At 45.3% G+C, this 17,056-nt stretch overlaps 1 protein-coding gene across 1 annotated transcript in view; it reads left to right on the forward strand.

Moving 5' to 3' along the window:
• CDH4 (cadherin 4) overlaps positions 1-17,056 on the forward strand; it is a 1,230,390-nt gene that overhangs the window by 950,403 nt on the left and 262,931 nt on the right. The window contains exon 5 of the mRNA XM_084854314.1: positions 13,108-13,263. Coding sequence (XP_084710440.1) covers positions 13,108-13,263 — 156 coding nt within the window. The remainder of the gene's footprint in view (positions 1-13,107; positions 13,264-17,056) is intronic.

The following is a 17,056-nucleotide window of genomic DNA, read 5'->3' on the forward strand; positions in this document are numbered from 1 at the left end:
GGAGGCCTAGAACATCCTACACATCTAGCAATGCTCTAGCTGGCACAGACCTTCTCTATGGTCACCATTGCACAGTGACAGCTGGAGCAGCTGGCACACGCATTTTCCCAGTGTGTGGGCCACTGGGATCACCCACTGTGGTGGCAGCAGGATGGTTAAGGTAGCTACGGAGGAGGGTGGTTACAGGAACCACTCGGCACTGCATGGTCCCTGGTCATGTGACGGGCATGCATGTTGTGGTCTCACTAACTTCCTCCCTCCATAGTTACCTAACCACCCTCACCCCATGCGCATCTGAACAAGCCCTGCGCCTATCTGTGATCCCTTGACTATGGCTGCAGATTGTACACCACACAAGAATCAAACCTTTAACTGTGTAAACTCACAAACTGTTTGATTAATTGAAATTCCTGCCAGGCTTGCTGAATGCCACATTAGTTGTGTGTAGAATTTTTAGAGGAAGTTCTTTAATTAGAAAGGGCTCACTGGGGGTGGGGGTAAACCTCTGTGTTGCAGTTAAAGAGTTAATGTTACTCTATATTAGCATCTGCATTTCGCTAATCCTCGGCTGAACATTATCCCGGTTTGCTCTGGATCTAAAGCTTCACATCCTGTGGTGTGCTAACGATGTCGCCTTGTAAGCAAGGCCATGGATATGTCAGTTTCTCAGAGTGCTTCTGCTTCAATGGCATCTGGCAGCGAGGAAGCAATGACTTGAAAGTAGGTTCTGAGAGTGCTCCTGTACCTTAAAACATTGGTTAGAAAGGCTGGTTATGGCATTGTTGCACAGCACTGTGATTTGAAAACCATCACTATCACCTGGTGGAATTCTTCCTTGTATGCAATGCTTAAAGACAGGAGAAGAAAACAAGTTTCCGGACCACTGGTGTGAGGAAAACTAGATCTGCTGGGCATCTGTTTGCCCCTAAAGCTCTGAAAACAACAGCAATTTCTTCTGAGCCAGAAGTGGCATTCCTGGCTATTGTGTGTAACTCATGTTATTCTCCTTCACCATGAAAAAAATCTCACAAATTCCCTCCCTCAGACACACATACACACAGAGATGAGTGCCATGTTACCGCAGGCCAATAAAAGCCAGGAGAAATCACTGGGTCAATCCAATCCACCTTTATGTTTATACACAAACAAATACACACACATAGAAGACCATAGTAGTTATTTCCACTCACTGCTTCCCCTCTGCCTATTGCCACCATCACCCCTCCCCATCCAAACTAGCCCTGCTTCTTAGCTCATAGCACCTCCTCTCACTGGGTTATACAGGAGGCATCACTGTTTCCCTATATCCCATTGCTCTCATAACATTTTCCTCCCCAATCCCACATCCCGTTCCTCATCTTTTATTCCTGAACTCATCTGCCCATTTGATTTATCCTGACTGACATTGTCATCATACTACTCCCCTTCATCTTTCTCTTCCTTGTCTTCCTTTACCTTTCTATCTTAATTTGAAGATGCTTCATTAGAAATCTCCCTCCATGAGGCGGCCTTATTTCTTACGTTGAGTTCTCTATACCAGGGGTGGCCAGCGTGTGGCCCTCCAGATGTTGTTGGACTGGAATTCCCATCAGCCCGTAGCCAACGCAGCCAATGGTGAAGGACAATGGAAGTTGTCGTTAACAACATCTGGAGGGCTAGATGCTGCGCCCTCCTGCTCTATACCCTCCTCACACTTTTCATTCTTCTAATACTAATTATGAACACACCTAATTCACCCTTTCTCCCTTGCTGCTCCATGTGCTTGAAATTCTCTTCCACCTAATATACACCCAGCTCCTTCTCTCTCTTCTTCTGAACCGACCATTTGTCTGACTTCTGTAAATCATATGGCTACAAGCAGAGACTATTTTTAAAATAATAACAAAGAAAGACAAAGAATCAGACCCACACCTCACAGCTAAACCCCACTCTGAAATCCAGGCTTTAAGTCATAATGTTCTAGCATTCTGCAAAGGAATGGTTGAAAAACTGTTCCAGAAGTGTTGATGTTCCAGCGTGGGACATGAACACCATTTTTTTTTTTTTTACTATAAATATCCCTGTGATGACTGGCAATAAATGCAATTTATGCTGCTCAGCACTCTTTGTGACCTCCCATGGTAGATGTCAACTTATCTTTACACAAATTCTTAAAAATGTAGGCAGAGGTTATCCCACTCCACTCCAAAAATGACATTACGCACCAGTAAGAAGTAGGAATGGATGGCTTAGCCTATTTCCTGTCCATGTCGGTTTCACATGCATTTATCCATAAGTCAGTTCTGTCTGTTTCTGCATCCGTCAGTGATTTCTAAAAATACACATTTAAATATGAGCATATTTTTTCAGAAAATATGCATTTTTATGCATTTCCTCAAAAGTATGCATTTAATATGCATTTTGGTACTTTTTACAGCTGTGAACTGTATCAGAAATTCAGAAAAATGTGAAAACTGAAGGATAGCTGACTTTGGATCCATATATTAGTCCAGGAAGTGCAAATCAGATCAGTTTGCTTAAAAATGTGCACTAAATGAAATCCTTGAGCATCTCTAATAAGAAGCTGAACCACAGTAATACAGTGATGATCCTCAACAGCTATGTAGTCACGGTCAGTCATTTTTCACCTCTCCTATTTTCCTCAATGAATTTTCCATTACACTTTTTTATTATATAGGGAGAATTTAGCCTATATAGTAGGAAATATGCTTTAATGGGAGAAGCCCATTAAGTGGCTCCTTCTTGGGGCCCAGTGGAGTCAGAACCAAGTGACATGGTCGAGAAAAGTCAGCTTCCACAGTAAGCAGTTCCAGAAAAGTGTTGGCATCTGGTTTTGGAGAACCCTTGGGCAAGACACGTTCAGTGGTGCTCCTCCGTCAGCGAGTCTGCCTTCTCACCACCATTGTCACTAGCTGCTATTGCCCCTCAGCCTCTTTCTCATTATTGCCACACCTGCTTACTTAACAGGTAGAGAGCCAGTGAATAAGTAGGCAGTGGCATCCACTGCTTCTCCTTCTCACCACCATCCAGAGCAAGTGATGGATGAACAACCAGCTGGAAATAGTGAAGAGGAAGGACAAGTCCAGGAGACTGTTGTCAGTGGGACCTTACTGGGCTGTGGGCACTCAGCAGGTGTCTGACCTAGGGATGTTGGTTGGTGGGAAATCCATTTCTATTTTAGCTCAATGGACTTCCGTGGCATGTCCAACTCAGTTTGCATTTAGGGGCCAAGCTGCAGGCTTTTCCCCAAACTCTGGGAACTTTTTGCATAGTTATGCGTGTGTGTCAAGCCGTAATTTGTGTAAATAGAGATTTGCGCAAATTGCAGCAGAGATTTGTGAAATTTGGGCAAACTGCAACAGAAATGTGCTCAAATTTGTGTAATTTGGGCAAATCGCAGCTGAAATTGGCACGAATTCATGCAGTTCGGGCGAATTACATAAATTTGTGCAAAACTCAGCTGTCATTTGAACAAATTAAAAAAACATGGAAAATCCACAGACTAGCCTGACTTGATGTAGACTGAATCGGACTGAAAATGAAACAAAGTTGGCGGGGCCAAACCAAGGAAAGCTTGTCAAGCTCCACCCACCAAATGGAGTCCTCCAACATTCCTAGTCTGACCATGCCTTCTGTTGATTCTGGCTCTGATCCAGTGGGCCAGAGGCAGATGATGTGGCTGAAGATAGGCTGCTGGCCACTTTTCAGAGCAGGGAGCCAAGGAGGGTAGAGGGGCAGTGCAACTCAAGCAGAATCTGCACTTGGGATTTCTGTCATTTTAAAACAGCATCATAACTGTTGGGGCACATGACATTATTTGTATACCACTATAGTTGCATTCTTCTGCCAACCTAGCAGTTCGAAAGCAAGAAATTGCAAGTAGATAAATAGGTACCACCTCGGCGGGAAAGGTAACAGCGTTCCGTGCACCTCGGTGTTCAGTCATGCCGGCCACATGGCCACGGAAGCGTCTTCGGGCAGCGCTGGCTCTTCGGCTTAGAAACGGGGATGAGCACCGCACCCTAGAGTCGGACACGACTTGTTGGGGACACCTTTACCTTTATAGTTGCATTACAGTTTTCTTTTTCTAACATTACTGATCTAGTGGTATGTCTTCTATTTCACCACTGTGACAGCATAATTTATTCTCTAATGTGTTTTACCTTTGCATTCTCATTCTCTCTGTTTAGGGTTTTTTTTTTCCCCTTCTCTCAGCCATTATGTGGGACAGCCAATAGCAGTAGAGTGGGTGTGAGTGATTGCTGTCCACTGCTATATAACTAGGGATTTTGTTAAATCCCTTCAATCTGCGTTCCATTGTGTCCTCCATAGGTTTGTATTTAATCTGGTTTGGGTTTTCAGGTCCACTCTTCCACTGGCAAATGGTCAGGTTTGGAGGGAAGTCTCATTGAAAGCAAATTGCCTTTAAGGTTTCTTTCTGATTTGGAGGCAATGGAGACCACCTTTCCCACCCAAGCTCTAGTGCCTTATCTAAAGCAACTCCTTAAAAAAAAAATTAATGACCGTGCTAAGCTCTGCATGATGAATTTATTTGGGCAGGGGGGGCAAGGCACTTTAAATGGTCCGCCATCCATCAAACTGGTGAGCAAAAGTGAGAAGAAGCAGGCAAGGATTAAGGATAACAATCCCCCTCCCATTGACTTCAGTAGTTTTTATCTATGAGAAGGGGAGGTTCCAAGTCAATGCATTGAAGGGAATGTGGGATCTTAAGACTGCTACTCTAAGCAGACTTACACTGCACTCCTATGCAAGTCTACTCAGAAGCAAGCCCCACTGAATTCAATGGCACTTACTCCCAGGAAAGTTAAGGGTTATGAAGCCGCACATTTCAATATGATCTACAAGTCAGTTCAGCCCAACTCCCTCTTTTAATGTTGACTGGCATCCTGTTGCAGTTAGAACTGACACTGGATTCTAACACTTTGAGGACTGGAGCAGTAAAGCACAAGATTTGTTGAGAAAGAAAAGACATCCCTGAGCCCTTAACAACAACAACAACAACAAGGTAGCCTTACAGCCAATTTGTTTACTCAGAAGTAAGCATTGCTGTGTTCAGTGGGATCTCAGAGAAGCATTGGGGATGGTTAACTAATTTACAGCTCAAGTCTGTGCATGTCTATTCAAAAGTAAGTCCTACTGATTTCAATGACAGTTACCATCAGGTAAGTGTGTATAAGACTGAAGGCAAGAATGCTATCAATGGGCACTTTCCCTCCATGCAGGCAACCTTTCCCTGCAGGCAACCTCCCAGGAAACTTTCTGGAATACCCATGAGAGGAACTGGAGTCCTTTTTATGAAATTCCAGGAAGTTCACCAACATGGAAGACATTACAGCAGACTAGGGTTTAAATTGAAAAAGAGAACACCCACATTGCTCACTACTTTACCAGAAAGCACAATATTGCACGCACACACACACACACGTATTAAATTTATAAGGAAGTTGCTGCTTTGGTAAATAAAAGCCAAGGATAACAAAGACCAATCCAGACTCATCTGAGTCCATTTTGGATTTCCCCAGCATCTTTACTCAGGCTCTCAGAAGCCTCAAGGTAGCAGTGAGATTACTCAGTAGATTCAAAATGTGCTTTGCAACACTGGGATAAAACATTGAAAATAACACTGGAGAAGACTGCGTGCCCTAGGATGTTAAAATGCCTAAAAGGATTTAGAGTGACATTTTCCCAACATTATTTCTGGAGGTGTAGCTTGGCCTTCAGTTCAGCAAGCTCTCCCAAGGTTGATATGCTCAGAGTGAAGAACCAAGGCAGTGTGGTGTTGTGTAATAGTTAGCGCATTGGACAAAAAACAGAGAGACTTGAGTTCAAAGCCCCTCTCAGCCATAAAGCTAAGTGGGTGACTTGGGTCAGCCCCTGTCTCTCAGCATCACCGACCTCACGAGGATTATTGTGAAGATAAGATGGACGAGGGGCTATGTAAGTCTTTGGAGAAAGGGTGGGAATAAAATATCATAAATAAATACATGCCTGGAGCAGCATATCTACAGAGCCAGCCAGGCTGCTCTGTGTGGATTCAAGTTATCTGGTTGGCTGGGCTGAGAAGCTACAGTGCCCACTCTAACCAGCATGTGTGTGGTGCTGCAGTACAAAAAACATGAGGCCAATCACTCCCTTGGCCTGAGAGCTACCCCAGTGGCATACAGTGTAAGACAGCTGGGTCCTGCTGTCAGGGTCTTTGGCTTGATTCCCCTGACAGCTTCCCATACCAGCATCACTCCTCTTGGAAACTGGAATGATGCTGGAGCAGGAAAGAGCTGCAGAATAGGTGGTCTAGATTTTCCACCGTTAGCAGTGTAGCACAGGAAGGAAGACGGCCTGCAGCAGTGGCTCTCATTCTCCAAAGGCAACACCAGGTGTACTTATTCTGTGGCAACATATTCACCATGAAGGCACAAGATGAAGTTATAGTGCTGAAGTTAAGTAGCCAGTCCTGCCTGGATGGGAGGCAACTTGTTGTTGTTCAGTCGTGTCCGACTCTTCGTGACCCCATGGACCATAGCACGCCAGGCCTTCCTGTCCTGCGCTCTCTCCCGGAGCGTGCTCAAGTTCATATTCATTGCATCCGTGATGCTATCTAGCCATCTCATCCTCTGCCGTCCCCTTCTCCTTTTGCCTTCAGTCTTTCCCAGCATCAGGGTCTTTTCCAGGGAGTTTTCTCTTCGCATTAGGTGGCCAAAATATTGGAGCTTCAGCTTCATTATCTGTCCTTCCAATGAGCACTCAGGGCTGATTTCCTTTAGGATGGACTGATTTGACCTCCTTGCAGTCCAGGGGACTCGTAAGAGTCTTCTCCAGCACCACAGTTCGAAAGCATCAATTCTTCGGCGCTCAGCCTTCCTTATAGTCCAGCTCTCACAGCCATACATTACTACTGGGAAAACCATAGCTTTGATTAGACGGACCTTTGTCGGCAAGGTGATGTCTCTGCTTCTTACTATGCTGTCTAGGTTTGCCATAGCTTTCCTCCCAAGGAGCAAGCGTCTTTTAATTTCATGGCTACAGTCACCGTCTGCGGTGATCTTGGAGCCCAAGAAAGTAAAATCTGTCACTGCTTCCATTTCTTCCCCTTCTATATGCCAGGAAGTGATGGGGCCAGATGCCATGATCTTCGTTTTTTTAATGTTGAGTTTCAAACCAGCTTTTGCACTCTCCTCTTTCACCCTCAACAAGAGGCTCTTGAGATCCTCTTCGCTTTCTGCCATTAGGGTGGTATCGTCTGCATATCGGAGGTTGTTGATAATTCTCCCGGCAATCTTAATTCCGACCTCTGATTCATCCAACCCGGCATTTCTCATGATGTACTCTGCATATAAGTTAAATAAGCAGGGTGACAATATGCAGCCTTGTCGTACTCCTTTCCCAATTTTGAACCAATCGGTTGTTCCATGTCTGGTTCTTACTGTTGCTTCTTGACCCTCGTACAGGTTTCTCAGGAGACAGGTAAGGTGGTCTGGTACTCCCATCACTTTAAGAATTTGCCACAGTTTGTTGTGATCCACACAATCAAAGGCTTTAGCGTAGTCAATGAAGCAGAAATAGACGTTTTTCTGGAATTCTCTTGCTTTCTCCATGATGCAGCGAATGTTGGCGATTTGATCTCTAGTTCCTCTGCCTCTTCGAAACCCAGCTTGTACTTCCGGTAGTTCTCGGTTCGCATACTGCTGAAGCCTAGCTTGTAGGATTTTGAGCATCACCTTGCTGGCATGTGAAATGAGCGCAATTGTGCGGTAGTTTGAACACTCTTTGGCGTTGCCCTTCTTTGGAATTGGAATGTAAACTGACCTTTTCCAGTCTTGTGGCCACTGTTGAGTGTTCCAGATTTGTTGGCATATTGAATGCAGCACTTTAACAGCATCATCTTTTAGGATTTTAAATAGCTCGGCTGGAATACTGTCATCTCCGCTAGCTTTATTGTTACTAATGCTTCCTATGGCCCACTTGACTTCACTCTCTAGGATGTCCGGCTCAAGTTCAGTGACCGCACTATCATGGCTATCAGGGACATTCAGATCTTTCCTGTATAGTTCTTCTGTGTATTCTTGCCACCTCTTCTTAATCTCATCTGCTTCTGTTAGGTCCCTGCCTTCTTTGTCCTTTATCATGCCCGTCTTTGCACAAAACGTTCCCTTGAGATCTCCAATTTTCTTGAAGAGATCTCTAGTCTTTCCCATTCTGTTGTTTTCCTCGATTTCTTTGCATTGTTCATTTAAGAAGGCCTTCTTGTCTCTCCTTGCTATTCTCTGGAACTCTGCATTCAGTTGGGTATATCTTCCCCTTTCTCCTTTGCTTTTCGCTTCCCTTCTTTCGTGAGCTACTTGTAAAGCCTCATCAGACAGCCACTTGGCTTTCTTGCATTTCTTTTTCTTTGGGACGGATTTCGTTGCTGCCTCCTGAACAATGTTACGGACCTCCGTCCATAGTTCCTCAGGCACTCTGTCTATCAGGTCTAATCCCTGAAATCTATTCCTCACCTCCACTGTATATTCATCAGGGATATGATTTAGGTCATACCTGAAAGGTTTAGTGGCTTTCCCTACGTTCTTCAATTTAAGCCGAAATTTTGCAAGAAGCAGCTCATGATCTGAGCCACAGTCAGCTCCAGGTCTTGTTTTTACTGACTGTATGGAGCTTCTCCATCTTTGGCTGCAAAGGACATAATCAATCTGATTTCGATATTGACCATCTGGTGACGTCCATGTGTAGAGTCGCCTCTTGTGCTGTTGGAAAAGAGTGTTTGCTATGATCAGCGTGTTCTCTTGGCAAAACTCTATTAGCTTTTGCCCTGCTTCATTTTGTACACCAAGGCCATGCCTGCCTGTTATCCCGGTGATTTCTTGACTTCCTACTTTAGCATTCAAATCCCCTATGATGAAGAGGACATCTTTTTTTGGTGTTAGTTCTAGAAGGTGTTGTAGGTCTTCATAGAACCGATCAACCTCAGCTTCTTCGGCCTCAGTGGTTGGGGCATAGACTTGAATTACTGTGATGTTGAATGGTTTGCCTTGGATTCGTACTGAGATCATTCTATCATTTTTAAGATTGTACCCCAGTACTGCTTTTCCCACCCTTTTGTTGACTATGAGTGCTACTCCATTTCTTCTAAGGGATTCTTGCCCACAATAGTAGATATGATGGTCACCTGAATTAAATTCGCCCATGCCTGTCCATTTGAGTTCGCTGATTCCCAAGATGTCGATGTTCAATCTTGCCATCTCATGTTTGACCACCTCCAGCTTACCTTGATTCATTGATCTGACATTCCAGGCTCCTAAACAATATTGTTCTTTACAGCATCGGATTTTCTTTTCACCGCCAGACACATCCACAGCTGAGTGTCCTTTCGGGTTTGGCCCAGCCGCTTCACTCTTTCTGGCGCTACTTGGAAATACCCTCTGCTGTTCCCCAGTAGCATATTGGACACCTTCCGACCTGAGGGGCTCATCTTCCGGCGTCATCTCTTTTAGCCTTGTGATACGTTCCATGGGGTTTTCTTGGCAAGAATACTGGAGTGGGTTGCCATTTCCTTCTCCAGTGGACCACATTTTGTCAGAACTCTCTGCCATGACCTGTCCGTCTTGGGTGGCCCTGCACGGCGTAGCTTATGGCTTCACTGAGTTACGCAAGCCCCTTCGCCACAACAAGGCAGTGATCCATGAAGGAACTGTTTATTAGCCGCTTAGAAGTCTTCAGAGGAAGAGCAGGAAATAAGTTTACTTATAAGTAGGGGTACAAGTTTCAAGTGATTTAATCAGTAGGTTAATCAACCAAGCTTTAGTTGATTAATCACTGGGAGGCTTTTAATCAAGCTTTAGTGGGGCAATTAGCTGATTGCATAATTCTTAATTACTGAAATTGTTTTAGTTCTGCTGTGTGGTGATAAGAGGGAATGACAAAGAAAATATTAAGGGAGGTCTTTCTTTGAACGTTGAGTGCTAGCTAGCTTGTGTTTATGGACTTGCAAGTTATCTAACACTTCCCTTCGTATCTCAGAAAGTCACCTCTATTGAAATTTGGAGGACATGGATAATTATTTAAATTTAATCCACTCACCAACTGATTAATCAGATAAAAGGCAAATGATTCATCAACTAAAATATGTTAGATTAACGTATTAGTTAAACTAGTTGGTTCAGTTTAAATCAAAAATGCTTGACGGTCTTTCAAGACCGTGGAGAAAAGACGCCACCAAAGATGGAGGGGATGAAATGAGTGCCCCTCCCTTGGCTGACCTCTTCTCTGAAGGACAAACATGGCCTCCATTCCCCCTTTTGAAGCTACCTCCATTCAGCCAGAGTGGAACATGTTTGCTTGCTTGCTTGCTTGCTTGCTTGCTTGCATGTTCATTTCTTTATTTATTGACATAGTCATCTCTTTGTGCCTGGCGCACGCAGAATGCATCTTTATCAGAGCATTCTGCCTTCCTCCACAAAGTAGCTGCTACCTCGATGCGAAGTTTCAGTGCATTCCTCCACAAAGTGGGTTCTGTTATCTCCCCCCCCCATTACCCCCCTTTTCCTTCATCAAATTAGGGGCAAAATGTCATCAAATTTGCTTCTCACCAAGATACTCCACCAGATGGTTTTCTGATGGCGAGGGGGGCAGGGGGCAAATTGTTTATTTCTACCTTGTACCTTGCATCACCCCCTTCAAAAATAGCTCTGACTTTACAAGAACTCCTTTAACTTGCTGATCAGAAAATTAACTCCAAGACTGTAAAACGATAACAGCTCAAGGTTGCCACAGCTACATCTTAACCTGCCTACTTATTTTTCTTATTTCTGCTGGAAACATGAATGAACTTCTCTGTGCAGATCTCTTTGTATATTTTGCTTTATCTTCCTATGGAAAATGTGTGTGACTGGGTGGGAGAGGGGGTTTGGAAACCTACTTTAATGAACTGTATGTGAAGTCAAAATCCTCTTATGGGTTTATCTTAGTACCTTATTAAGTATTAGCATCTTGGAGGAAGCAATCCTACCAGGATAGGCAGCTGCCCCTGAACTTGGAGGTGACCACCTATCCAATGCAGGGCAGGAGAAGCACGGAGGGGATCATCCTCTCTGCGCTTTGGACACCCTACATTTTCAGCTAGACAGCTGATTTCGGCATTTGCGGCTTGAAGGCGCAAGCTGTGGGAAGGCGGAGCGGGGGAAGCAGCTGCTGGATGACACGTTGGATATGTCATACTGGCATTTCAGCCTTCCCCACCCCAGAACTCCCCCTGGAATGCCCCGTTTTCACCGCTCCATGCTCTTCTTCCAAGCGCCAAGTGCAGGGCTGTTCCATGCTGCCTGCAAGGCAGCACAGGAACAAGGGAAGGTCGGTTCTCAGGAACCGACCTCAGAGCATGGGCTCCAAGGTCCGTTCCCAGAAACTGACATATCCTATGGCTGTCTAGCCACTGGCACTGACTGATTTTTCAGTTTCTGGGAACCGAGCTTGGTGTGGAGGGGCCAAAAGGGGGGCATTCCTGGGGTGGGGAGGGAATGGCAGAAGTACTATTGCAACACTTCCTATGCGCTGTCCAGCCTCTCCCCCCTACTCTGAGGTGTCTTGGCTAGACAGCTGAAAGCGGCCACCTAGCTGCAAATGCAGGGCAGCTGGAGCGCAGAGGAGAAGGTCCCCTCTGTGCTCTGCCCATCCTGCATTGGATAGTCATTCGCCTCCAAGTTCGTAAATGGCTGACTATCCCCATAGGATTGCACCCTAGGAGTAGAAATCAGCATTGTCTAATGGAGAAAAAAAGAAAATGGTTTTGTTCTCAGGTTGCCCCCACCTTCTCCAGGTGCTCCCACTGGATGAGGAGTGGCTGGTTGCTAACAAGGAGAGGGACTTTTCAGTGGTGGGACCCCAGCCACTGAAAGGTCCTCCCCAGAGACACCTGTCTGGTATCTATCGTGATGCCATTTTGGCACCAGGCAAAGACCTTTCTACATTCTCAGGCTTCATAATCTGTTCCTGCTTCAAATTTGATTTAACTGGGTTATGGTTTTTATGCTGCCTCTATAGCCTTCTTGGTTTATTGTAAACACTTTTCTTTCTTTGTTTTTTCTTTGGTGTAAGCTACCCAATGAATGTGGTTATAGAAAACACATAAACATTTCAAATAATTAAATTAGTTCCACATCTGCATTTTTACAGAAGGTTAAAAATGGCTGGCAGATAGTGTTTGTGAGAGTGTATGGCTCTTTCCCACTTGTACTTGTGGAGTCAGTCGACATGGCACTGTTGTTGAGGTATTATAAGCTATGTGCCACATGAGAACAGGAGCTTGTGGATCTCACAGAAATTTCTGTCATCTCTGGGGCCGAAATGCACAAGTATGCAGTTCGCTCATTATGCCATGGCTGAAATACATAAGTGCACCATGTACATTACATTGCTCATCAGTGGTGTAGTGGCAAAAGTTGAGGTTCAGGTGTTTATCATGACAGTACCCTGAGCTGCTGCCCCACGGAGAGGCTAAAAAGACAGGCAGCTGTGTTGATTCATATCAACTAGCTAGTTGTAGCATTTTTCATCTACACTAGGAGCTGGTCTTTTCTAGAGCTAATGGGTCTTAATTGCCTATTCAAGACCAACACCCCAACATGCTTTTATGACAAGGATAGCTCACAACTACATATTGTTGCTGAGAAAATTCATTACACAGACACACATGCCAGTTACTGTGACGATTGCAGCTAAGCTCAGAGGGAACAGGAACTCTGAGTGGGGGGTGGGGGTGGGCAGGGAGATCAGATGACATCCCTGCTAATAAAAAAAAGTTCTGGTGGTGGATCCCTGCAAAAACTGGCTCCACTACATCACTGTTACTCATACTTCTGGAGATGCTGGGAAGATTCCTAAGCCCAACATCTGACTGGCCCTTTATGAATGCCTTGTTGAGTTGTCCCCTGTCTAAATCCACCATGTCTGTAAAATCATTGAAGGACCAGGCTGTTGTTTTTCTCTTATCTTGAAAGCAAAAGGGCCTCTGAGTGTGCATGTCACCACAACCTCCCCCCACTTTCTTCTGTCCTGCATTCCAAGCCGTCTCATTATTCCCTTTAATGTTTTATTCAGATCCGTTCAGATAAGGACAGTGAGATCCATATAAGATATAGCATCACAGGAGTTGGAGCTGACCAGCCACCTATGGAAGTCTTCAACATTGACCCTGTGTCGGGAAGAATGTACGTGACCCGTCCAATGGACAGAGAAGAAAGGGCATCCTACCATGTAAGCATGCAACCTCTTAGCACTTCCAGTATCTTGGGGTTTCAGTCTTCCTTCCTTCCTTCCTTCCTTCCTTCCTTCCTTCCTTCCTTCCTTTCTGTTTGATCTGACAATCTGAAAGCACATTTCAGTCAGAATTAAGCATAGGATAAAAATATTTGGCAGCCCAGTAACCAATCTCTCAGCTCCTAACTTGGGGGGAGGGCAAGGGAATTGTGGTTCAGAATTTTTTTAGGGGACAAATGAGGAACAGAGAGCCTCAAGCAGTTTAGGAGGAGGATAGAAGAGGAATAACCAAAATGCTGTCTTACAGATAGGGATGGCATGGGCGTCGGATTCTGTCCAGGAATCCAGTGGAACCTCCCCCCACCTGCACCCCCGAGCCTCATTCGCTGAGTCCCTGCCCCCACTTGGCAAGTGACCTGCACTCACATTGGTGGCCTCGTCGAGCTCTGTGGTCACCATTTTTTGAAAAATAAAATGGTGAGTGTAAAAATACACATGTTTGCATATGTGCGAAAATGTTCATTTTGCAAATGCACACATTTCCAAATGTGCAAAAATGCACATTTTATGAGTGCATATTTGTGCATGCCGGAAATGTGCATTTTTGCACATATGCAAATATGCGCATTCGCAAAATGTGCATTTTCACGCACATGCAAATATGTGCATTTTTGCAATCGCCATTTTTTAAAAAAAATGGAGACCACAGAGCTTGAGGAGGCTGCCAAGGTGAGTGCAGGCTGCTTACCGAGCGCAGGAGGGGCTCAAAGCACAGTCTGGGGACCTGCAAGTGGGGCCGGGGCTCAGCGGGCGCCCGGAGAACCCAGATGGGGGTGGGTTCGCACATCCCTACTTGCAGAAAAATCCAGGAGAATCAATAATATTCATATCTACTAAAACAGGGCAATTCGTGGTCCTTCAGATGTTGTTGGACTGCAGTTCTCATCAACCCTAGCTAGCATAGGTAATGGTGTGGGAGCATGGATGTTGCGGTCCAACAACATCTGGAGGGCCACACATTGTTGGCCCTGGTACTGAAACATCTTGTCTGCAACCATTATGGCTGTTGCTCCTTTTAAAATATGCTGCAGCACCTCTGAGAGGAACCTTTGTTTATGTATTGGTGAATATGTAGCTGCTACTGCTGCTGCTGCTGTTGGTTGTCTGCATGAGATTATTGACATCTGTACTATACACTTTTTAATTCATTTACATCCATTTCAAAGATATGACTTCAATGCCTGGCTGTGCATTATCCTCTGGTACTCACACTTAAAGGTCTGAATACCAAAATAAGTTAATAACTCGTGGGCATGAGGGCTTTCCTCCTACCAGAAAGGATGCACAAAGCCTAATGTCAGGGTTCCCTTTTGTTCCTACTGAACTTCAAATAGCCAAATCAAAACACAGACAAGAGGCTTCTATCCACAGCTCTTCAATCCTTTTACTTCAATGGGTCATACAGATGCTAATTGTCAGTACCTCACGGTCTACACAGGAAATGCCTTCAGGGAGTTCAAAGGGAAGCTACGAAGGTTGAAAGTTGCCCACCATTTGAGAAAAGGCAGGCACGCTTTCCTAACTTAAGCGGGGGGGGGGGGATCTCCCTCTATCTCGTGAGGTCTCTACGTGTAGCTGTTCCCACCGGGCCAATCGGGCAGATCGCTTAAGCACCACCCATGCCATCTCTCTTGGCACTGCGTCTGTGCCTGGCGTCTTAAGAATTCAGGCTCTCCAAGCCCCACCTCTCCCTGTTTGCTGTCTCTCACAGGGGTGTGTGAAGACAGGCCCTCTCCGTCCAGCTGGACTATTGAAACCTGAGGAGTCTCTCCCTGTCTGGAAGAGTCTGGGAAAGTTCCTCCCCCAAGTTTTGCGGTTCCTCTTCGGAATATGAGCTACTCTGCCACTGCCTATGCTCAGAGGCACCCCTGATACCTAAGGAGTCTTGATTTTTTTGCCTAAATGTGTACTCGCATCTTTAAAAACGCATCTGTCTAGCATTATATTTCCATCTTAGCTTCACTTTTTGCTCTCTACTGGTCACAGGTTCATCAGCTTTTGGCTAGCCAAATCTTTACCAATACTTTAGACCTTTCTGACTCTTTCACTTGATACTGAAAAAACCTGTTGCTATTTTCTTGCAACCCAAAATGTCCTGCCAACATCCTGCACTGTACAACAGTCTGCCAGCCACCAATGGGCTTACAAAGCTATGTCCAGTTTCCCAACACTCATCCATCATAAAATATTAAGGGCACAATCCTATTGGGATAGGCAGCTGCCTCCAAACTCAGAGGTGACCACCTATCCAATGCAGGGCAGGAGAAGCGTGGAGGGGATCGTCCCCTCCAAGCTTCAGCTTTCGGCTGTCTAGCTGTGGGACCTCAGAGCATGGGAAGCGGCAGCCAAACGACACGTAGGATGTGTCGTACCAGCATTTCCAATTTCCCCGCCCTGACATGCCCCCAGGAATGCCCCATTTTTGCTGCTCTGCACTTCTCAGGGAACTGATCTATCCTATGGCCATGCTATGACTTCATTATATAGGATTAATGAAAAAGCAAGGGAAGAAAGAGCAAGGAGTGGTGCTGAGGCTGACCTGGCCTGGCCTGGCCTGGCTTGTTTGTTTGTTGTAGCTGTTCCTTTCTTTCAAAATAGCCTTCTTCAGTCTGGTGCCCTTCAGATTGTGGCATATGCCCTTGTTCAGAGGTTCTCTAAAAAAAAATATGTTACCAGTATGTAGGCAATCCTGGGCTACCCATAGGGATATCAGAGGAATCGGGGGGCGGGATTCCTACATAATACATCTAGCACTTGCTGTCACTGGTACAAGTGCACTAAAACACAGATACCTGAGAAGCTGCAGCAAGCAGAGAAATAATCTTGTGAAGTACCCAAAAAGAAGTTTACCCAACAGAGATCTGTTGCGTCAGAGAAGGGAGGAACATTCCCCAAAACAGCACCCTGCTAAAGCTAAGCCCTCTCGTTGATGAAGATCGGTTACTAAGAGTTGAAGTCCATTTGAATCAGGCCAAGCTAGAATCCGTAGTGCACAACCCAATCATCCTACCAGTGCAACACCACGTCACTATGCTGTTAGTGCGCCATTATCTTGAATGTGTCCAGCATCAAGGACATTGCTTCACAGAAGGTGCAATTAGAGCTGCAGGTTTGGGGATCATAGAAGCGAACAGATGCATCACCACAGTGATCCAGTCCTATGTCAAGTCTTGTAGGCTGAGAGGAAAATACCAACAATAAAAGATGGCAGACTTGCCACCAGACCAACTCCGTACTGAACCTTGTTTCACCTACTTAGGCATTGACGTTTTTGGACCATGGAATGTGATAGCGTGCAAGACCAGAGGTGGGCAAGCCAACAGTAAGTGATGGGCCATCCTTTTCACCTAAGCATTTGTGCCATCCACATGGAAGTAATTGAAGCCATGGACACTTCAAGTTTCATGAACGCCCTTCAAAGGTTCTCTCCATATGAGGCCCAGTCAAACAACTGAGATCAGACTGTGGCACCAACTTCATAGGAGGCTGCCAAGAATTAGGAATCAAAGATGCAGACAATTTGAACCCGGCCCTCAGTCACTTTTTGAGCACTCAGAACTGCACTTGGATATTCAACCCTCCCCGTGCCTCTCATGGGAATGAATGATTGGCATTGCTTGCAGAATTCTGGACTCTATGCTGACAGGAACTCATTTCTTCACCCATGAAAAAACCTTAACTACTCTCCTAATAGAGGTAGCAGCTATCATCAATACTAGGCTGCTGGTTC

This window comes from Heloderma suspectum, chromosome 4, assembly GCF_057233095.1.
Source record: "Heloderma suspectum isolate Gila_16-S chromosome 4, 16-S_ref, whole genome shotgun sequence".
Taxonomy (NCBI): domain Eukaryota; kingdom Metazoa; phylum Chordata; class Lepidosauria; order Squamata; family Helodermatidae; genus Heloderma; species Heloderma suspectum.